The sequence below is a fragment of the Cryptotermes secundus genome, unplaced genomic scaffold (assembly GCF_002891405.2).
Source record: "Cryptotermes secundus unplaced genomic scaffold, Csec_1.0 scaffold1683, whole genome shotgun sequence".
NCBI lineage: Eukaryota > Metazoa > Arthropoda > Insecta > Blattodea > Kalotermitidae > Cryptotermes > Cryptotermes secundus.
In genome coordinates this window covers 43,180-66,540 of record NW_019743171.1, presented here as the reverse complement: position 1 = coordinate 66,540, position 23,361 = coordinate 43,180, and the positions used below count along the sequence as shown (strand labels likewise).

At 38.2% G+C, this 23,361-nt stretch overlaps 2 protein-coding genes across 6 annotated transcripts in view; one reads left to right on the top strand and one right to left on the bottom strand.

The window, feature by feature from the left end:
* Window positions 1-14,014, top strand: part of LOC111874025 — a 28,638-nt gene extending 14,624 nt beyond the window's left edge. For 2 of the 3 annotated variants that reach the window (XM_023869142.2, XM_023869144.1), the window contains exons 5-13: window positions 1,440-1,645; window positions 3,555-3,736; window positions 4,414-4,510; window positions 7,271-7,454; window positions 8,754-8,879; window positions 9,347-9,670; window positions 11,077-11,376; window positions 12,687-12,845; window positions 13,079-14,014. In XM_023869142.2, coding sequence (XP_023724910.1) covers window positions 1,440-1,645; window positions 3,555-3,736; window positions 4,414-4,510; window positions 7,271-7,454; window positions 8,754-8,879; window positions 9,347-9,670; window positions 11,077-11,376; window positions 12,687-12,845; window positions 13,079-13,341 — 1,841 coding nt within the window. In that variant the 3' untranslated portion in view covers window positions 13,342-14,014. The remainder of the gene's footprint in view (window positions 1-1,439; window positions 1,646-3,554; window positions 3,737-4,413; window positions 4,511-7,270; window positions 7,455-8,753; window positions 8,880-9,346; window positions 9,671-11,076; window positions 11,377-12,686; window positions 12,846-13,078) is intronic. The other variant, XM_023869143.2, reaches the window with a different exon arrangement.
* Window positions 14,015-15,161: 1,147 nt separating this feature from the next.
* LOC111874036 (damage-control phosphatase ARMT1) lies at window positions 15,162-21,563 on the bottom strand. 3 transcript variants are annotated; one of them, XM_023869166.2, is made up of 6 exons: window positions 21,271-21,563; window positions 20,152-20,257; window positions 19,840-20,075; window positions 17,410-17,572; window positions 16,349-16,520; window positions 15,162-16,029 (listed from the first exon to the last, which is right to left on the bottom strand). In XM_023869166.2, the coding sequence occupies exons 1-6, from the start codon at window positions 21,339-21,341 to the stop codon at window positions 15,449-15,451; spliced, it is 1,329 nt and encodes a 442-aa protein (XP_023724934.1). In that variant the 5' UTR covers window positions 21,342-21,563; the 3' UTR covers window positions 15,162-15,448. The 3 variants fall into 3 exon arrangements, with proteins under 3 accessions (XP_023724934.1, XP_023724935.1, XP_023724933.1); XM_023869167.2 differs by lacking the exon at window positions 21,271-21,563 and adding an exon at window positions 21,003-21,239; XM_023869165.2 differs by lacking the exon at window positions 21,271-21,563 and adding an exon at window positions 20,395-20,920.
* Between the last annotated feature and the right edge of the window lie 1,798 nt (window positions 21,564-23,361).

Genomic DNA, 23,361 nt, shown 5'->3' with positions numbered 1-23,361 from the left:
CTTTTGTCTTTTTCTTTAAGGCAATCATTGTAACTTCTGTAAAGTCCTTGGGCCACTCTCCACTTTCATATATGGTGTTCATTAGTTTTGTCAGTGTTTTCAAACCACCTTCTCCCAGTAACTTGAGCACATCTCCAGGTACATCATCTCCTGTAGCCTTTCCCTTCCTCATTTCCTTGATAGCTTTTTCCACCTCACTTTGTAAAATATATGGTCCTTTCTCGTCTGTATCTACTTCTTCTTCCGTTTCAACTTCTAAGGTTTCTAGCCGATTAGGTCGATCATATAGCATTTATAATATTTAATTTTTCATTTGAGTGTTGATTGTTTCCTGATGGTATAGTAATGTACCATAATTTCATTTTGCTGCGTGCATTTTTGTAAACCATACCATCTGTTTGAGACCCAGGGTGGAATCTAAAATTCTACTGTATTTTAGAATACATTTGGGAATATTTTAAAGGTTGTAGATTTTAATTATAATGTAACGTGTCTGGAGTAGATACTTCCATGGTAACTCAATAACAGTGGGCTGTTGCGTAGGAATTGCAGAAACCATGAACATGTCTCCCCAGAGACGAGTAACAGAAGGCCGTTTAGTAACAATGGATGAGATGAAACTCATTACCAGCGTATAAAGAGCGTTCCCGAAGCAATGGATTGCCGAAAACGTGAGATCGAACCTTGGCGAGGGGTGTCCTCTACTGAGTCCGCAGAACACCTACATAAGCAGAAAGCCACAGACAGCAACAGCACAGTTGGAACCTAGACACCGAGAGTATTAGAGAACTGAGAATCGAGTATTGAGACTGAAGCCAAGTGGTACTACAACTGATAATAATTGTAAAGAGTGCAAGAACAAGTATCCAATAAAGATTCATTAAATCCGAGACCCACGTAAAGTTATTTGTCGCGTGACATACCCAAAACGTGACAATATGTATGTATTTCTTCATTCACCCACTTTTGATGAACTAATACTCACTCAGCTAGTCCAGAAATTTCATACCTTTCATGGAATGTGAAGATTCATTACAGTGTTCACAAAAGCCAGCCACTTTTCCCTGTTCTCAGTCCGTTAATTCAGTCTTACTGACTCTTACCCCATTTCTCTAAAATCCACTTTAATATTATTCCCTCACCTATGCTTGTGCCTTTGAAGTGGTCTCTTCCCTTCCCTTACCTTCATTGTAAATCTATATTCATAAGAGTATAATGAGAATTAAGTATATATTTACTATATATTTTAAGAAAACTCCAGGTTATGAATGGATGTTTTTGTTGTTGATGTTGTCATCATCATCATTGTTGTCATTGCCATTATTAATTTCTAGAAAATAAAGGTTATAATCATTGTTGCAGTTTTCTTATCTTCAGTTGTAACTGTGAATCACACAATTGTAGAGTTGAGTTTTTATTTGTAAGTCCCTTTGTAACAGGTTGTCTGGTGTTGATAAGTGGAAAGGAAGGCAAGTTCCTACAGAAAGTGGCAACCCCACATCAAGAGGAGACCTACTATGCCCCACAAGTATTGGTATACCTAGATGGTGCAAGTATTGTGATGTTTGGAACTGGAGGTCAAGCGAGTCCTGGAGGCTTGTACGCCGTGCCATTGCATCAGCTGGTGAAGGGCAACATGCTGGAGGTAAGACACAAGTTGAGAACTGAATTCCATCTGCTCTGTGAGCCAGGGTAAGCCTTTTGTAGGCAAACTTATAGAATAAAAGTCTGTGTAAGTGTATTTGAACTTCCTACCAGCTTGTGGATACTGAAAGTACGTTCAAAATAGAATCTGGTAACTTTCTAATGATTATGTAATGTTCTGTATTAGTAACTGATGATCCACACTTATTGTTATAGTAAGTGTAGTATACTTATGGTATTTGTTGCTGTGAAGTTTGGTAGAAGTTTAGTGACATTTCAGAAGAATATAATCTTTAGGGTCAGACAGTAACCTGAAAAAGGAAGCAGCAAGCAGAGTGAGCTGAAAGAGAGAGCACACTCAGCTACTCTTTGACCTTGAACATTGAGGCATCGTGTCCTCTGAAATGTCAGGAAACTGCCATCAGACTGCACCGAATCAGTTCCCACAAGATGGTACCTTTCATAGTCATCACAAACACGTGTGATGCTTTTTAACCATTGTCGTCATTCTTATTTGTAGTAGAAGGCTGAGATTAGTTTATGAAATTTACAGAACATCGTCCTTCCTCTTCATTCCACTTAAAATATATTACTGGTAAAATGTACTTTTTTTTTCAGAACTTTTTTCGTTTATTTTATAACCAGAAGGGATATCATGTACTTAAATTGACGTTTTCTGGGTTTTGACACTGTGTAATCTTATAGGTGGATACCATCATTTCAGGGGTACTTGCATATAGGTGGAGACAGCCTAATCCTCGAAAAGTTTTTATCCACAGACAAGACTGCACAGTATCACAGATAAGAGAGCCTCAATCTAAATACTCAACAGCGTGAAAACCTCAGGTCTTCTAATGTAATGTGCTGTCTGTCATTAATATGCATTTCAGGCTTACATTTTCCCGTAGTGTATACTATATGATATTCTTAAAACCAGTATTTTATAAATTTAAATTACTTCTCTAATGTTATGAAAATGTGGTTTATGACACCCAAGATTTAGATGTAACAGACCTCATATAACAAATTATTAGTTTTATGAGTAGTGGAATGCTTTCATTGTAGATCTGATGTACATATATTCCTGGGAAGAAATTTAGTTTAATATACTGTCACATATATTAGTGACTTGTAGACGCGATTTGGATTGGAGGAGAATAGATTTATTGGATACTCACAAGTTGTAACCACAAATAATTATAACACTCTAAAGATTACTGTAACTATAACACACGAAATAAAGTCTTCAGCGTCTGCTTCCATAGTTGTTGCTTGATAACACTTCAGCTATTGAACTGCCTCGAACAATATCTGTCAGATGAATCTTGAAGAGTCTCTGCTCTCTCAAACTCTCTCTGGCTGTCTGAATGATTGACTGAGCTAACTTCATGCAGACCGAATATAGATCACCAAGTCAAACAGTGAGTGTCCTCTGATATTCTCTGTTTCATCCATTGCCATGAAAATGTATTACAGTCTCTGGGCAGTGCTTTGTTTTGTGCAAGCGTATTCGTTGCTGTGGAAACGTGTTTTAGCTAACCGTTGTCTAGGAACAGACAGGAACAGACATCTCTGCTGTGCCCTTCCATGCTACCTGTATCATGTCACAGTACATATTAGGTACAGTTACTCCAGGCTGAGTTCAGGATAGAAATTTAAAATAGACCATATCAGTTTCCTTCAGTATGCTTTGAACTCAGCAACCATACTGAGCGTTCATTTGGTACTCGGTGCTATGTAACTTATGCAGTTAACATAGTTCCATTAACTGAATCAAGAAGCAAACATACCTTTAAGAGTTATCAGACATGACTGTGAAATAAAAATGCTATTGCATAAGTGTCATGTTAGTGAAACGTTATTGTTTGTGGATATTGTATTGTTGCATTAGCAGTGCAATGATTGTTTAGGTTCAGGAGCTGTACAGAGATGAAGCAAAAGGTATCATGTCTCCTCCTGTGTTGGCTGACCTGAACCAGGATGGCTCAGAAGATGTTGTGGCAGCCATGTTCAACTCTGTGGTGATAGCTTTCAATGGACTCACCCTCCAGCCCCTCTGGAACGTCTCATTTCCTGGGTCAGAAACCTTTAGGTGAGATTGTATTGTAAAACACCTCAGAATCTGAAGCCGTAGAAAGTGGACTTCCAGGAGGCAGTCTTTATACCAGTTTTCCACAGTGCTTATTCAGAATATTCTTTCTTCCTTTTTAATATTATACGTATTCAAATGATACAGTGTATTCCTGAATATCTGTGCAACAATTTTCTCCTTTTTAGGTGCATTTGCAGCATCACAAAGCACCCATTAAGTTTGTTCAGTCCATATGTCTGTCTGTGCATGAAATAACACAAAAGGTGTTGAATGGGTTTCATTGAAATTTGATATTGGAGAATTTTACAAAAAAAAAAATTGTGACAGCTAAGCAATAAAAATTTATATCATAAAGATTAAAATCTGTTGTCAAAAAAGCTGATTTGGCATAGAGGAATATATAATTTTGTTTTTTCATTAAATGTATGCCATATCAAATATATTCAAATAAAAAGGAGATAATGAGATCTCTACTTTCATGTGAGGTACCAATTCCTGTACGGAGAGCCATTTTTAAGATAACTGATTTAATCTTCGTGTAAATATTGGACTGATATATGTGTATGAATGCATGGACAGGCATTACCTTGCTTCACTTTGACATGCTATTTGTAAAGAACTAAACAAAAATTTAATGTATTGGCTCAGTGTGTGTCACTGTTATCTGTCTGTTCCAGTGCCCCAACTCCTAGTTATTTTAATGATGACAGCATTCCAGATTTCCTAGTGAAGTACCAAAATGGGCCAGGGTTTCCTGTGTACTACTCCTCACAGGTACTTGCATGAATCTGTAATTTTCTCTCAAATTGGGGCATTTATTAATTGTTTTAAAGCGAAACTTACAAACATTTCATTGAACATAAACATGATAGTACAAGTCTTCATGTGTCTGTATTTTGTAACAATTTTAAATTTGCATTACATTCTTGCATCTTTTGTGCAGAATTTAGTTAAAGAATATAGGCCACCATACGAAGGGGGACCCAAAAATAACCGGAAACGACGTGTTGCGCGCGCATGCTTTGTAGGTACGAGTTGTGCTGCTAAGTGGTGTTAGCTGGGGGTCTCCCGCGACTGTTAGTGAGCTGGCGTCAGTCTGAGTTAAGTGGTTTGTCTGTGGTGCTCTGTTGTGTGCGTTCCTGTTTCAACCCTTTGGCGATTAGTGAGATGGCCGACCAGAAGGAACAAAGAGTGTGCGTGAAATTTTGCTTTCTGTTAGGGAAAACTGCAGCCGAGGCGGTTGGGATGCTTTGGCAAGCCTTTAATGATGATGCTTTGGGGAAATCACAAGTCTACAAGTGGTTTTCCTGTTTCAAATCAAGCAACATGTCAACAGAAGACATGCCACGCCCCGGGCGTCCTTCGACAGGAAGAAATGACGAAAACATTGCCAAAATCAAACGTGCAATTGATGAAGATCGTCGAAAGACCATTGACCAACTTTCTGAGGAAACGAACATCTCATGGAGCACGGTCCAGCGAATTTTAACCGAAGGTTTGCACATGAGACGGGTGTCTGCAAAATTTGTTCCTCGCTTGCTCGGAGATGACCAAAGAGAAAACCGCGTGAATGTTTGCTGCGACTTGAAGAGTGAAGTGCAGAACGATCCAGAATTTCTTAAAAGAGTTGTTCCTTCTGGTCAGCCATCTCACTAATCGCCAAAGGGTTGAAACAGGAACGCACACAACAGAGCACCACAGACAAACCACTTAACTCAGACTGACGCCAGCTCACTAACAGTCACAGGAGACCCCCAGCTAACACCACCTAGCAGCACAACTCATAACTACAAAGCATGCACGCGCAACAGGTCGTTTCCGGTTATTTTTGGGTCCCCCCTCGTATACCAGGAAGTTTTGAGGGGTTTATAGGTCAGTCTGAATGAAATGCCTAGCTAACATGTGAAAGTATTAACACATTCGGTTTGAAAAGGAAGGCTTCGTAACAAGGGACTAGCTTAACCAGTCCTTGTATTTATGTTGTGAAATATGGTTTTTAATGACAGGAGGTTGGAGAAAACTGCATAATGATGAGCTTCATAACTTCTACTCTCGCCAAGTATAATTAGAATGATCAAGTCAAGGAGGATGAGAAGGGCATGTAGCACGAATGGGGAGAAGATGAATGCATGTAGGATATTTATGGGAAGGCCAGAAGCAAAGAGACCAGTAGGAGGACAAAAATGTAGGTGGGTGGATAATATTAAAATGGATCTTAAAGAAATAGAATGGGGTGGTATGGACTGGATTGATCTGGCTGAGGATAGGGACTGGTGGAGGGCTCTAGCGAACACAGTAATGAACATTTGGGTTCCATAAAATGCTGGGAAGTTCTTGAGTAGCTGCACAATTGGCAGCTTCTCAAGAAGGGCTCAGCATCACGAAGGTAGTTAATATAGTTGTAACGTGTTTCGTTACTGAATATGCCGTAGAAATCGTTAATTGGTTTATTTAACAACCTACAAATCTTGGCTACAATTACTTATAACAAAGTTGCGGGGTTTCACACTTTATAACCCTATTCGCGATATTCAATTCACTCTATTGTCCGTAGTCTATACGTTTCACAGTACGGGAGCTATACAAGTGTCACTGTGTTACACACTCCCAATTATTACTTGGTTATCACGAACTATCACTGATTCTCACACACGCGTCTGTAACTCGTAACTTGCGAACTGAGAACTCTCTTCGGCCGCTATGTAGTTTCCTTATAAACACTCAGCAGGGCAACGAGAAAACAGCCACGTAGTAGGCATCACTGTTGCTACCGTCGTCTCTCGCAACCACTGTTTATCCGCATTGCATAGTGACCAGTGTGTTGGGACTCGGCTCCGCTCGGCACGTCACCGCTGGCGGGGGGAGGGGAGGGAGGATGTTGACCTGCCTATTACCGTTGCGCAACACGTCACAGTATTTTAATTCATGTTTCAAAACAGCGTCAAACTTAAATTGTTACTAAATGGATTGGTTATTACTGTGTTTCCCCTTGGATATTGAGGCATTCAGGGCAGGGCAATGTGAATTACATCTGCATGCATGATACACCAATGGGAGGATAATATTAAAATCAGTCTTGCTCTTGTGAACACAATAATGAACCTCCTAGTTCTGTAGAAATGGGGTGGAATTTATTGACTACCAGAAAACTGTTAGGGTCTCAAGAAGGACTCTGCTTCTTGGAGTTAGCAAGGTAGGTTTTCATGTTGAAGGAAGGGGTTTGTATCCTGTGGGGCCAGCTCATGTCTGTAGATAACATTGCACATAAATGCAATCCTTAAAATACAGGGTACATCATGCCTTAAGTAAGCAGTATTATAGAAGAACAGCCCTGTATGTTCAATGATATCTCTGGTTTGGTGATTTTGATATGCATTTTATGTTGAAAACGTACTCTAATAATATGCTACTGGAGACATGATGAAACGATGATCCTTGGCACTATCTGATTATATTGCATCATCATCATCATAGATATAGACAGAATATGTAACTTAAGGTTTTTGTGAAGAAATTGCTTTATATATGCTGCAGACTACAGTACTGGATGGAAAGACAGGGACCCCACTGTTGGACAAGCCTGTTGTGGACACTGCAGGCTCCCAGATGGGTGGACTTAGCATTAGTGTGGAAGGCTTGGGCAATGACCTGCTGCTGTATTGGACGGCTAACTGCCTGCATCATGAGGGACCTACCAAGCCCTTCAGCTTCATGCCAGGTTTTTATTCCATGTACTACTTGCACCATACTCTCAGTGACTCAGACTAATTAGGTATGCCGTAAACCTATTATTTTTTTTAATTCACTTAGTGGGGGGTGGAGTCCAACTGGGTCCACTCGGCACAGCGGCCACTGATTGGCCCTGGGTGATTATGATGATGGAGAATTTGGTGGAATGAAGATTGGCAGGGGAAACCGAAGTACTCGGAGAAAATCTGCCCTGCTACCACTTTGTTCACCACAAATCCCACTTGACCAGACCCACAGTCGAACCCAGGCCACCACGGTGGAAAGCCAGCGACTAACCGCTTGAGCTATGGCATGGCCTTAAACCTAATTTGGTTATGTATCTTTGCATAAAATGGAACAGAGAGAATGTAGAGGGTTCCAAATGACAGGCATAACTTGTTATTACCTTCTGTTTTATATAATGTAATGGACAGATGTGGGGGTACATGGTAGTATGGTTGCTTGAGGCACTATGCTACAAACCGGAAGGTCGTGGGATCAAATCCCAATGAAGTCATTGAATTTTTCCAATTTACTTAATCCTTCCAGTCACACTGTGGCCCTGGGGTTGACTCAGCCTCTAACAGAAATGAGTACCAGGAATATTCCTGGGGGTAAAGGGCGGCCGGTGCGTAAGGTTGACAACCTCACTGCCATCTATAAGCCGGTTGTCGAGAAAATGTGAGAGCGTCAACTTCTCACAACCCCTATGGGCCTCCATGGCCTGTTACAGGGATACCTCTACTTACTTTAATGGACAGATGTAGATTTAGGGTGCAAATGAAACAAAATGGTATGAGCAGAGTTATGTGAAAGTACTTTGAAAAGTAACTGTAGGATAAAAGGATGCTGGGATATTTGAACCTAAGAAAAGGGTTAAGAATGCAGAAAATTACATATTTGAAAGCATTATAGTTGTGCTTCCAGCCTAATGTTAATTGGGTGATTAAATTGAGGATGTCAGGATGTGTAGTATGGGAGAAAGAGGAACTGCATATAAAGTTTTAAAGAAAAATAAAGAAAACAAAACATGTGATTACTTGAGACACCTAGAATGAATGGAGGTGTTGATAGTATTGAAATTAATCTTGGAGGAACAGGATGTGAGGATGTCAACTGGATTCTTGGCTTAGAATAGGGTCCAGTCATGTGCTTTTGTGAACACAGTGATGAACTGTTATTTTATTATAAAAGCTTGAAATTTCATGACCACATGAGCAGTTGTGTACGTTATAGAAGGATTATGCATCATGAAATTAGGAAGCAGTTCATATGTGTCATGTTGCAGGGTCATCCATCCAGGCTCAGAGCAGGGCGGACTTGTGCCAAATGCTGTTCAACTCGACACTCTCCACACAGTTTGTAGCCCTAAGTCAGCATGTTGAGCCACCAGGAATTGCTGTGTATTCATCAGGTATGTTTCAGTCATAACAAATTGCAAAAATATAAATTTGACATGAGTTGCAATATTATGTTATGCTTTTTTGTTAGAGTCATTATTAAATAAGCAGTTGAAAATCCTGAAATGGGATCACATGTTTCAGAATTGAATTTAGTAACAAATAAACATGAGTAAAGAACTGACTGAGCCAGTATATTCAGCATTAGCTAAGACTGCTGTTATCAAATCATTTTTATGTTTGGGGCACTTTCATGTTGCATGAAATTCATATACAGTAGAACCCCATTTAATGTTCCCCTGCTTAAAGTTTTCCCTCAGTTTCAATGATTCTGTGTCAATAAACTCAGTGTTACATTGCCTTGTTTAAGTTTCCATTTAACTTTAGGTAAACAAAAGCTGCACCTTCAACATTACATAGAAGGAAATCGTGTACTATATGACCATTTGCCTATGTACAGCCCAGATATTTTATATTGCAGAAGAACGCAGAGAACTGGAGTACAACAGTTCTGTTAACACATCTGCCCAGGCTCATCACTACCTTGATACGCATCCAGACTTTTTAGATGCATATCGCCGTAACACAGTGATCTCCAACAAGAAGAAAGAGTTTGAAGGAGATACAACAGGAGCCTCTAGTTTCCGTCACAGAGGAGATGATTCTGTCTTGGGGAACAATGTCAAAGGGAAAGGCTCCAATTACTTCTATAATGAGGGTGATTATTTGGTAGCAAACCAAGGGCAGAATAGAATTTCAAATGATGCTGGAGAACAAGAAGAGACGTTGGCCTCAGACTTCCAAGGTGATCACATTGTTGCTCATCCGAAAGCTCATTTAGGACAAGTGCACGAGTCCACACATTATCAGTCTTGTTTCCAGTAAATTGAGTGTTGCTGATAACTTGAATTTTTGTGCCTCTGATGCAGTTTGATGCATGTTTAGGTGAGGCTTCTTGTGTTGCACCTGGTACACATTGAAGACTTCTCAGTGCATTGTTCACGTCCACTAAATATGTTTCATTTTTAAGACATTGCAGTTTGACCATGTATTATAAAATATATCATGTTTGCATTTACAAGTCCAAAACTAAAAGAGTATGAAAAGAACAGTATTTTGATTGAATTTTCGTTGTTTTGTAGTATCAATGAATTATGATTGGTTCAACGTACTTAGAGGAAGGTTCATATGTATTTTTTTCTACAAACTACATTAAAGCATATGGCATAAATGGGAGATCATTGTATCTCACCATTTCTGTCCCCATGTTTTATCCTCTAAATCACTCAACAGATTTTGATGAAATGTTGCCATATGATTTTAATTGTATTACAATAGGATTCTGACGATGGTTTATAACACACAGAGATATTGGGTTTTCGGACTTTATCCATCATCCTGGTTTTAAGATAACTAAGAAAAACACGACATTTCAGAAACTGGATCTGTTTCTGTCCTCAGGTGATTCCTCATTGAGGCTAGCTCTTTCTAAGGGACCCAACAGAATAAGCGTTTTCCTTCACCTGAGGACGGAAACGGATCCAGTTTCTGAAACGTCATGTTTTTCTTAGTTATCTTAAAACCAGGACGATGGATAAAGGCCGAAAACCCAATATCTCTGTGTTTTAATTTTATGTTCCTCAAAATTGGCTTATTGTTTAAAAATGCATTACTCAAGTCAGCAAAATGAGTAATCTATGGCCTGGATGACTGATGAATCAGAGTTTGATGCCTGGTAGGGGTATCATTTTTTCTTCTTCTTCAGAATGTCCAGACTGGCACTGGAGCCTACCCAACCTCTTATCCAGTGGGTAAAGTAGACAGCTGACCATCTAGTTCTAAGGTTAAGAATGTATGGAGCTGTATCTCCACACCCTCATATGTTGTCATTGCATAATGCTTAATTAAGCATAGGGACAACGTCATGTTTAACTATCTTATTTGTAATTTTAATTCTGGCCTTTTTACATGGAGCAATTTAATGAAATATAAGGACAAAACATTTATACCTGTAAATGACACAGTATCTCTACTGTTTATTATTGCTGTAAACAGTACTGTGTTGCTATAAATGAACATTCGAACCAGAAATGGATAAGAAATTGCAGTGTAAAATTGGAAAATATAGTTCAAACTGAAAACTGGTGTACAACTTTCTTTATAATAATTATTGAAAGTAACAGCCTTCAGAAGTATGAATATTGGGTGCAGGTAATAGTGAATACCTAAATGTGAGGAAACATGGAGGTACTCACCCCTTGGAACAAACATGGCAGCAGCAGGGAGAAGAAGGCAGCATTCCGCTGACTTACACCAACCTAATGGGCAGTAATCCAGGACAGAATCGAGACTCTGATTATGAAGTTCTGTATGGCCCCATGAATGCGGAGTCACTTGGTGGCAGTCAGCAGGGTTTTCCGGTAGACACTCAGCAGGAAAAGAGAACAGTGTACAGGAGAGTCAAGAGGGATGCACAGCATGTGCATGGCTTGCAGCGACTCACTTCATTAGGTGAGCATCTGTTGTTTCTCTTATTTTTGCTCTCAAGGTGTTTGCTATGAAAGAAAACATTAAAATCAAGAATCATTGCTATGCTTCATTGTAGTGTTGGAGTGAAATTCCTCTGTAATGAATCTCTGAAGGAATTCATATTCATACACTGATTGAAGGTCTCACCACATGGGTTATGTAGAATTATGTCAAACTTTTCGTCCTGGTATAATGGTCACTGTATAGAATTAATCAATTTTTACAAAAGTAGTTTAAGAAAGTTTGTTTAGACAAGTAAATGCAGTTGTATAATGTCCAAAATAATTTATTAAATATTAAGTAAACACTGAAAGAACCTCAGTTGGGAATCAGAGCAATAAATGATGCACAAATGGCATGACTTCAGCATGTCACATCACTTGGAAAGATATGGCTGTGCATCAAAGATTTTCAGCAGAGAGAAAATGTGAACATTAACTGTTTCAACTGCAGTCATAGTAAATAAAGGTATGTATTCTGGAAAGTCAAAACTGTTCTTAAACTAAATACAGTCAAAATTCACTAATACAGGAAAATAATATTGTGGCATGTAGACCCATTGCTAGGCAATGACTGCAAAATAAAGAACTATACAATAGCCATTGCTAGATAATGGTTCTGCATACAAGCATGTTTCCATGGCAGCAAAAGAATACAGCAGTAAAGGAAAAGACATTTTCTACGCATTCCATGCCGAGATGTTATAACCAGGACAAGTTAGAGAACTGCTGGTGTTCATTTGTTTGCTGTCCCTCTTAGAAGCTGGTAGCTAAGGCTGGGGACAGTTTGGGAACCTACAGGAAGGGGAATGTCCACCTTTGGAAGCTGCGACTCGGGACATTAGTGTGTGTGTGCACGCGTGTGTGCTGGTAGCTAAGGCTGGAGACATTTCAGGAACCTAGAGGAAGGGGAATGTCCACCTTTGGAAGCTGCTATCGAGCAACGGCAATGAAGGTGTGACTCTGGGCATTTTTGTGTGTGCGTGCGTAGTTATACACTGATCCCAGTTGGTGTGGCTCCTTGGATGGGGTATCAGCCCATCACAAGGCAGCTACCTGCACAGGACAACGCACGCAGAATAAACATAGACAAACATCCATGCTTTGAGTCAGATTCACCTATGAGCTCGGAGTGCTCGGCCACGCGGCCACTGTGATCAGCAAGGAAGATCAATTAATGCAGATTTATTTAATGACTGAATTAGTTTACTTAAGCCATAACCTGAGTCTTAGTTACTTCTGTCATATGAAGCATGTTTACTTTGTGGTAATAACTTTCTTTCTGCTTTGTAGGAACTGTGGCCCCACCTCTCAGGACATCGAGCAACAACGACACTATTGACTTGGTACTTGTAACATACTGGATATATCCAATGACTGAGGCTCAGTTGGTACTTGGAAAGTATAAGGAATGCCTAGAGAAGAAACAAACAGACATCAACAATGCAAATGGTAAACTTATAGAAAGCATGTTCATTGTATTTATTACAAAAGCAAAATCTGGAATTTGAAATTTAAGATAGTAGAGAGCACTTTCTGAGGAAGAGCGTATAGATAGATTTGAAAGAGTTTCATCATCATGTGTCACTATAAGACCAAGTGGTTGTCTGATTGGTTAATACCACACCAACTGTTGGATTTGCAATTTATGTGAGGTGTCCTGCCAAGAATATGTTTATTTTCAGGTAAATATCACAGTTTTGATGCTGAAATGGTTGCAAAGGACTGCTTTGACTACAAATGGGAAGAGAAACCAGTGGACTCTGTGTCTGGCCAGTTCAGCCTCAACATGGGCCAGGCTACAGTATACAGGTTGAGGATTGCTTGCAGATGTAGGAGCGTGGGGACAGGGGAGAGGTGCTCAACCATTCTGCCATTTGATCAGCAAAGTTGGCCTGAATTTATGGGGCATAATGGTAATGGACATTTCAGACCAAGAAACAGCTAAAATCTTGTTTATGCAGTAACATCTTTATACAAATCATATATTTTCTAATATACCATAAATGTTCAAGTAAGTCCAAGCTTCTCTTTATGCTTTTTGTGCAAATACCTGGCTACAGTTCGAACCCAAGTTAACATGTGTGTGTGTTGGCATTGAATCAAACATGCATGGCTTTAAATTTGTGCTTCTGTCAAACAATGACAAAAATTAAAACATTCAGTTTTCAATACATTGTGCTTCCCTGAGAGATACTGATTCAGTGAAAGTTATCAGATAAACAGTCTAGTGTCTTCATTATCAAGTTTACAAGTTCTATGCTGTTAACCCAGATTGTTTGGGGCTTGGTCACTATATGCAACAGATCTGCTGGTACCTAAACTCAGTTTGAACCCAGATTAATATGTAAGTCCAGCATGTAATTGAACACTTGCGGTATATTAAATTCTGTTGTATTCATCATTGTGTCTGGAAATTTTCTATTTATTTTTATTAAATAATTTGTAATATTCACTGTCATTTGAAAGCACATGACAGGAACAATATGACATATTTATCACTTTTGCCATGAAAGTTTCTGTGTGTACTGAATTTAATTAGCTTGATTTACCCTATCATATTTATATGTTTTTGCTTTATTTCTGTTTGTATATATTTAAATAAAATAGATGGATTTATATACTCTTCTTTCTGTAAGTGAAAGTGACAGTATGGTTTTAACCATTATCTGTTAAATATAATAACACCTGCCTTCAAGTACAGTTCTATTTCTTAAAAAAGAGTTGAGGGTATTTATTCTTGTTCATTATGACATAAAACACAAAAAATAGTATTGCTAGCATAATTCAGCATACTTCAAACCCCTACATACAGTAACATGAAGGGGAGAGGCTGTACCATTGGTGTGATAAAATATGTACATAAAATTTCTTTACATGTTATCTTTAATATTAGAATTGGCCAGCCTCTTTCTTAACATGACTGTAAACTAAGAAAGGCAACTTTGAATAGCATTTGTTGCTGCTCCACACAGGATATGATGCATTATATGGAAAATGTTATCTCTGCTCATATTGTGGTCTGTTGGTTATGCCACAATATTTCCATGGTGTTATAACCCAGAAGGTTACAGTGTGAATCTTCAATGCCATGAAAACTGTATTCATCCATACATGAGGTCTGCTACTTTTGTGCATGTTCCATGTCATTTTATAAGCAATTTAATTTGATCTAAAGAAAAAACATTTGTTTGTACTGGTAAGAAAGAATGCTACATATATCATCCCTTCTTATCAGACATTCAAATAAAAATTTTAATATACATTTATCATTTTCCATATGTTATATATTCTGTTCATCACACACTTCTTGATTTAATTACGTTAACAATATTGGGTGAAGAGTACACATTGCAAAGCTTCTCGTAAATTTCCCCATTCTTCCATTAATTAATCTCTCTTAGTCCAGATATTATCCTCAGTTCTATTTTCTTAAATACATACATATTGAGACACTTTCACATCCATTTGATACAGCAGGTAAAGTACAGCCTCATATATACCTTTAGGTTTAGAGAAAACAGCCACAGAGACAGAAAGATTTGGAACAGAATGAATGGTAGCATGCTTTTCCCAGGCTGCGCCATAGCTCAAGTGGTTAGTCGCTGGCTTCCCACCACAGCGGCCCAGGTTTGATCCTGGGTCTGGTCAAGTGGGATTTGTGGTGGACAAAGTGGCGCTGGGACAGGTTTTCTCCGAGTACTTCGGTTCCCCTGCCAATCTTCATTCCACCAATTGCTCCACAATCACCCTCACCTATGATCTGGGGCTGGTACAATAGGCCAAACAGTGGCCGCAGTACAAGGGACTTAGTCCCAGCCTACTAGCAATTAAAAAAAACGCTTTTTCCAAATATGATGATTAGTTACTGTTGTACCTAAATCCCTGAACTCTACCACATTTTCAAAGGGTTTATTAGCAATTCTAGTGCATTAATAAAAGTGAAAAGACAATTAGGTAAAAAGGAATAACATTAACAAAGTTAATGAACCATGTTAAATAGATATTAACCATCAAACAGTATAGCTCTTGCTTTTCCCCAGGAACCACACTCATTACCCATCAAACTGAATAACAGCATAATCTCCACTTGTGAGCCAGTTATGTGACTTTGCAGCTGTCATTTCAGCTTGTCCAGGCTGAAGACCACAAATAAGATCTGCTTTTAAGGTTCGTAAAGTCACCAAAGGAGCTGGATGAAAACCTTGAAGAGCATTTGTAAAACTCTCCGTGGGTAACCAGTTCGTTTCACCTACAAGTTTTCGGTAATTGAGATCACCCTTGAAAATCACCAGTGTAGCTTCAGAAAGTTTAGTGTACAAGTTATTGTCTGTTGCTTTCATCTCGTTGTAAGCATGAGGCAAAGTCCAGAAGTCTTCAGCTTCTACCACCCATCTTCCTGACTGTAAATGTTCCTCCCATCTAGTGGCCAGTGCTGGCAAACTTGAAGACTTACATGAAAGGTCAGCCAGCTTTTGAAGAACCCAAAAGAAATCATGCTTCGTAGTGTCTGATATGAACCATGGCAGAGCTTTTACATGGAAGCGCACTTTGTCTGTCAAAGAGAATGTGCACAGAACATCTGCCAGACAGAGATCTGTAAAAATCTCATATCCAGCATTGTCATTGACAATATCTGCAACAGAAGGAAAGAAATGTGATGAAAGTGATGGAAACCATTCCTTATCACTTGAATACCTAATAAAGGAGTATGTTGCTCAGTATAAAGCCTCTCCTATCTTAATAACTTAAGTTCCGGAGATGCTTATTTTAAATCTGTTATCGTTTCATATTTGCAGTGCATATTTACACTACCTTCCTGTCCATTCTGAAGTAAAATTTTAGCTGCGTATGCATATATACATAGACCAGGTCCAGTATTAGTAGAACCATTTTTGTCTTCTCAAGGCTGACACAATTATATTACTACTATATGGTACTGTGGCAGTTCTTACCAATGACAGCATTGGCTTTACCAGAAGCCGTTAGGGTTGACCAAATGTGGTGTGAGTCATCAATTAAAATATACTCATTTAAACGATCAATATGTTCAAGAGGATTAGCTTCCTCAGGAAGTTTATAACCAGTGGGATGTGATAAATCGTGCTGATTGCCCCATAAGGTCACCTATAAGTAGATTATGAACATAATTAATTTGACACAGCTGAGTTACAAAATAACTTGTTCATGTTATAACTTTTGATAAACCTGTGTAAAGGTATAATATTCTGTCTGACCAGGAATGAGGGCTCTGGTGAATACTGACATTGCTACAGGGGTTGCAGAGGGATTAAGAGATGACAAGGAGGTTGCAGGTACAGTCTCCCTAGCGTTATCACCTCATGTCATGAGTCAACAGGAAAGAAGTTTGGGATCTGCCTCTGGCACTCCATTAGATGAGATAGAATGACAAATAAAAAACCAAATCATTTTAACTTTTTTTGAAATATAAATGTACCAGTATATTCATTCATTCATACATGGGTGTCAGAATTCTCGTGTGCACACTGAGAAATCAACAAACATTTCCTAGCAATGGGGCAAGCCTGGCCACACTAAAAATGGCATGCAATTATAATGCATAAATATATCACGTGATTAACAAAAGAATAATCCTTTGTATCTCAGATTCTTCATTGTATCAGTAGGTTAAAATTGGCCACTTCTGCCTGCAGAACTATAAATACTGTGACTGGTAAACTGGCACACAGTATATTAATATGATATTAAGTCATGGTACGTGAAGAAGTGCTATGAATGAGTGACACTTGTGAAAGAAGTTAATTTTTAGGAGAAACAGTATCTACAAATAAGCCTAAAATATGTAGAATCTGAGATTCTCAGCATTGGTTGTGAAGAGTTGTATCTTCTGGAATCTAACATTGTGTAGTCCTTTGAAAATCAGCCCCAGTCTATTTTCAACAAACTACATGGCATATCCCACAAGGTAGAACTCTTCAAGCCTAAACTAATTACAGCTATGTACAAACAAAAATAAATGGTGTATAAAAGTTACCTTCACTAGTCTGAGAAGTTCTTCTTTCATTTCTAATTGTGACAGATTCTTCATCCGCAGTAGTTGCATAACATGATTTCCAAGAAAAACTATAAGATCTAGTGAGTTTAAGAAAGCATCTTTCTTCTGTTTATTGAATGGGTCAAACGTCTTCATGCTGGTACTATGGGACAAATATATAAAAAGGTACTATAGATGATAAAGGAAGCATAGATCTCGTATTTTTAGTCTAACTTTCCTCTTCTGTGTAAAGGAGATAGGCTTATGAGGTCACCTTCCTGTGTTCCTTCTTTCAACTTTGAACCAGGTGAACAATTTGTATGAAACATGGTATAACTGTCCATGATTTATTTCAACCGTCTTCCAGTGCATACACTCATCTATCTCTCTCCTCTCTCGCACTACATGTTTCAGCACAAAAGTGCCATCTTCAGGTGCTTATTCAATTTACGATAAACTAGTTCACTGCATGCCTTGCCGTCTTCATATTAAAATAACTAAAATATATATTTATCATATATATTGGAAAATATTAAATATTAAAAATATTAAAATTGTTCAGGATTTTTCATCCGTACGTCATATCTCACTGCGCAAGTCACACCTATCCTCTTCTGTCGGAGCACTCTTTCTACTTTCGTAGGTGTATTGTACTCTGTGTTGTGTCTTGCTCCTGTGACTGCGTGTGTTATATTGCAGTTGAAATAAATCATGGACTTAAATCAGTGCAACAGGACGCTGAAATATAACATGGTATAACTGTTTGCTATTAGGGACCATTCCAAGTCACTTTTAATTTCCTACAATTGGTAATAACAATATGGTAGAAGAATTAAATTGTGAGGTTTGAGTAATAATAGCACCAATAATTGGGGTCTTTATGTGACGTGTCTCAGTAGATCTTCCAAAGGTATGCAACTGTTCTTAAGGTAATTTGTTCACAGGATGTAAAAAACAACATGGCATTAATGCCACTCTTCCTGTTGTTTTTTCTTGATTTGCTTAGTGAGGGGTGGAGTCCAACTGGGTCCACTTGGCACGGCAGCCACTGATTGGCCTATTGTAGTCTGCCCTGGGTGATTATGATGGGAAATTTGGTGGAATGAAGATTGGCAGGGGAAACCAAAGTACTTGGAGAAAACCCACCCCAGCACCACTTGGTCCACCACAAATCCCACTTGACCAGACCCGGGATCGAACCTGGGCCGCCACGGCGGGAAGCCAGCAACTAACGGCTTGAGCTATGACGCAGCCACTCTTCCTGTTACTACAACAGCATGACACTAGTGTTGTTACTACTAGTAGTAATATTTGTTTTTGATACAAAACAATGTCAGTTCTATCCCATATATAATTAATAAAACATAGTTTTGTTTCCAGAAATTCTGATTAATATTGTGACATGCAGACCCATTTTTTTGCAACACCTGAAATATGCACATGCAGCAATAGAAAAGGTATTGCAAGAATTGTTTTCTATGTGGTTCGTGCCATGCGCATTGCTAGGCAGTGGGTTGCTAAACACATTCCCGCAGAACAATAGGAGATCTATTGCTAGGCAACAGTGTGGTATACAGGCTGTGTTTTCCATGCAAAGTGGATATATAAGAGTTCAGTGGAGACTGTCAAATACCTCCACCATGACCCTGCAAGTCATAGGAGGCGATGAAAAGGGAAGTCTCAAACATGAGACAGTAAAATATGGTCACAAGTCCAAAGGGACTCGGACCCGAGAAAGACTGTGGTGGCAAAGGCCAGCAGCATATACAAAAGACAAATCTGTCCTTTTGTCAGAGAGGGTGCCCCACAAAAACAAGACTATAACTGTCAAAACAGTAATAAATATCTGGTCATGAGTCCTAGATGGGGTTTGACACCAAGATTTACTGACTGACTGACCGTCAGTTGCAATGTGACTTTGACTTTGAACTGGCAGTTGTTGAAGAACGGAATGAAGAGAATGAGAAAGAGAACAAGCATTAGAAAGTCACTGATTGTGATTAAGTGAGATTGTACTAGAAGGTGTCAATAAATCCAATCTAGAACCTGTTATTAATCATGGAGCCATAAACACATGACAATATAAAGGTAGCTTAGGTCACGTCAGTTCAGTTTAGATTCACCAGCAATACTTATGTACGTATGTTTCTCCCATTACAAAAGTGAAATATTTTATTGGCAGGTAGGATATCACAATACAGTAAGTACCCTTTCCTCTTTGAGTGAACTAATAATAGGATTTGTCATTTATTTTTAACAATTTTTGCCCTCTTACTTGACGCAGTTTGTACATGTTACACATATTATTCATTACAATTAAGCAGCAAAACTGTATTCATTTCTGCAGCAAGAGCCATGAAAATTGCAGTATGTGCAGAACTTTATAACCAACAACTTTACCTCTTATTCATAATACATTTGTTCCTTTACCTCAGCTCAAATACTTCATGTATCCTGCGGTACATATAGCATTCTGCGTAAAGCCATGACGTGTGGAACCACCTTGGTTTCTCGCCTTCTCTTTCTCTCTCCCTCTCATAATAAGTGTTCCATGATGAAACATCTGGTCCATCTGATGTAAGCACTTCAAATGGCTTATTGGTTTGCACTTCATTTTTTAATTTAGAAAAGGAGCCTATCACCTCCTTCATTTCTTCTTTTGTAAACTGAAATAATAGAAAAGTTGTTTTTTCCCCCAAAAAATTTTGATGTAGTATATTATTCTCTCATATGCAGACTTACCTCACCAAGATCTTGCACTATTTGGTCCTTATCCCTTACTAAATTGTCTATTACTTTTGTTATTGTAACAGGAAGTCGATCCCGCACTGTCTGATAGGCAAAACTCCTATAAATCACAAGTAACTGTTATTCTTTCAAATACTTTACTTCAGCACAACATACTCTATAAATGTAGTTGTGATAGTTACTGCCTCTTAGCCATTATAATGATCATATTTAGGATATATCAATAATACAACTTACTGTTCAAATATTATTTGATCAAATATTCTGGTAGTAACAATATCTAGCCTATTGTTCTGGTGAACATGGAGACCAGACACCGGAATGATTCTCAACAGAGGCATGGGCCCTTGGTTGCATCATTAACTATAATCCTACGATTCAAAACACTGCCTAATATTAACCCACTTAAATAATACAGTATTATCCATTAAATAAACCAATATTCAACTACAATACTTAAGTTCCTTGAATTGGACTTTTTTGTAGTTTCATTTTCCAAAAAAAAATTAACCCTCCCCATGGATTCAGGATTCTCACAGCAGTGACTATGACAATACTTCCCTCCATGATGTAACTTTATATAATCTGGTAGAAGCACACATTGTAACATCATGTAGCCAAGTAGATTTCTCCTGGGCTACATGGTGGTACAGCCAAAATACATTACTGTTCTGACTTCTGGTTACTGCACTGCTATGAAAGAGTTGCCCCTGTGCTCAACTAATTAAGCATTACGCCATGAAGATATATGAGGAAGTGGATGTATAGGCCCACGTTTTCTTGACCTCAGCCCTAGTTTGAGACACTTCTGTGATAATATAATTTTCTATTAAAAACCTGTATACCATTATAATTGTTGAAAGATTCTCTTCCAGATCTTGTTAAACGCCTAACATATTCAAATCAGCCGGATTAATATTTTTAAGCCACATATAAAGATTTAGAGGTTACACAAACACAACTTCACGACTACACTGGGCATGGATTTCTCAAGGCTATAATTTTACATTTTTTAAGGACAAACAAGAGGTAACAAAATCTCACAAGGATGCTATCTGCGTATTATAACAAAGATATACACTGTACGCCACTGTGATATGGGAGCAGAACTACCTTCTGAATTTAGCTGAAAGTACAGCATTTGCTGGTGTGACAATATCAATGCTATCATCATTAAAAGACATTATTTCATCAGGTTCCAGTTATTATTGTTGTTGCTGCTGTTGTTCTAAGGAACTGTATCTACTATTTTGCCTCCTTGATTCCTACGGCCCCTACGTTTCCTATTGTTTATATTCAAGCAGACGACTTCAAAGACTTCGAAAAATTAAACCGAATTTGGACGCTAATCGCCATCTGTTAGCCAGGAAATTTCGTTACTGTGCTGAAAATTCTCTACTCTGCACATAGATTTTTAGTTCCAATTACGAACACAATCATCTGTGGCCGATGTACACTAAGAGAAAAATTAAACATGACTTGACCTTCCCAGAAGGAAAATTTTATGCTGTTATCATCAATTATTCAAAGGTATTTGATCTTTTAAACAAACAAAAACTCGCAAGAAAATTGTAAGGAATGTTAGGCTGAGGAATTGACCCATGAGCCTATCAGTTCACTTCACAGCAAGGTAGGAAAAATTCTGTTACACAACAAAATCGCGATAAATGACACAAACGATATTAACCGTTCAGGCGGAGTTTTGCAAGGTGACCCACTTAATTCTCTCCTGTTAAAAGTATTAATCGCAGGAATACAAACGGCACTGAATCCCGAAGGATCAGGCACGTTGTACATGTATGCAGACCGTTTTCTATCAGGAGCAATAATATGAAATAAGTGCATCTGGTAAAAAGTGAAATAGTTTGAAATGGTTTCCATCAAATTCTCCATAAGCATTATCACCAGTACAGGTACAATAGGACATATGGAAGCCGACGTGCCGAGGGGACCTAATATGAATTCCACCTTACACTATATGAAATCTTAACTATTGTAATCTACTGTAATCTATTGTAATAACTTTATTCTCCTATTGTAATCAGCCAATGTACATTAACTTACTTGTCCTATATCATGTAGCAATGATCTACAGAGACGAAATAAATAAATAATAAAACAATGTTTATTGTCGCCAAGTTTTAAAACTATTAGTAATAGAACTTTTTATATTTCTGTCATCATTTTATTTTATTCTATTTTTTGTCTTATTTGTCTTTTATATATGTACCACTTGACGTGTTCCATATCCTACCTGTTGTACTGTGGATCTACGAAATGTAAAATAAATGAACGAATGAATGAATGAAAAGACATCTCACAGGCTTTCAGAAAATGAGGAAGAATATCCGCAGATTAACAAGCAAAATGCGGGAATAAGGGTCTGCAAATAATAAAATCCTTCAAAACTAAGTTAATATATCTCCAGACTTTGGGGTGTACACTTTACGAATAACAAAACTCTTCAACTGCTTCGAAATTCATCTCTAGACCTCAGAATTAGTATGCGGGATGCATGTATAGAAGAAAGATATAGCTGACTGCAAAGAAACACATGATATTAGGAGGCTGATATTGTTCCCTCTGGAACCTCTGGAAACTGCGATGATTTTTTTACCTAAAGGTAGTCCCTATCGGTCCCTATATTGACATGAGGGTAGAGACTTTCTTGAACAATCTAATTGGTTATGGTAAAGAGGTAACGTTGTCCCTGTGCTTACTTAATTAAGCTCTAAACCATGAAGACGTACGGGATGGTAGATGTATAGCTCCACATTTTCTTCACCTCGACACTAATTGAATGTGAGCTAGGAATATTAGAAACGAGAGATCCTTTCATAAAAGAACCGTGATGTATGAAAGCATAGTTAGTCGAATCCTATAGAGGTTCTTTTCCTCGACGACTTAAGAAATAATTTCTTACTTCCATCTAGGGCAATGAAGAGTATTATATTAGTACAGTTGTTCGTTGGGCGCCATTTTAAGCATAAGTTTTTGTACGGAATAACTACGCAGTTGTAGCAACATATTTTGTATACTTTGTGGTAGTTCCATTCAATTGTTTTTATTACAAAAATTTAATGCACACTTTGCGTTTATCATATAAGTACTTCGTCAAGTATCTATGAATGAAATGATTTATGATGCGTCTGTACTGCTCTGTACTCTGTGAGATAAGCACAGAGATATAAGAGCAGATTTTAA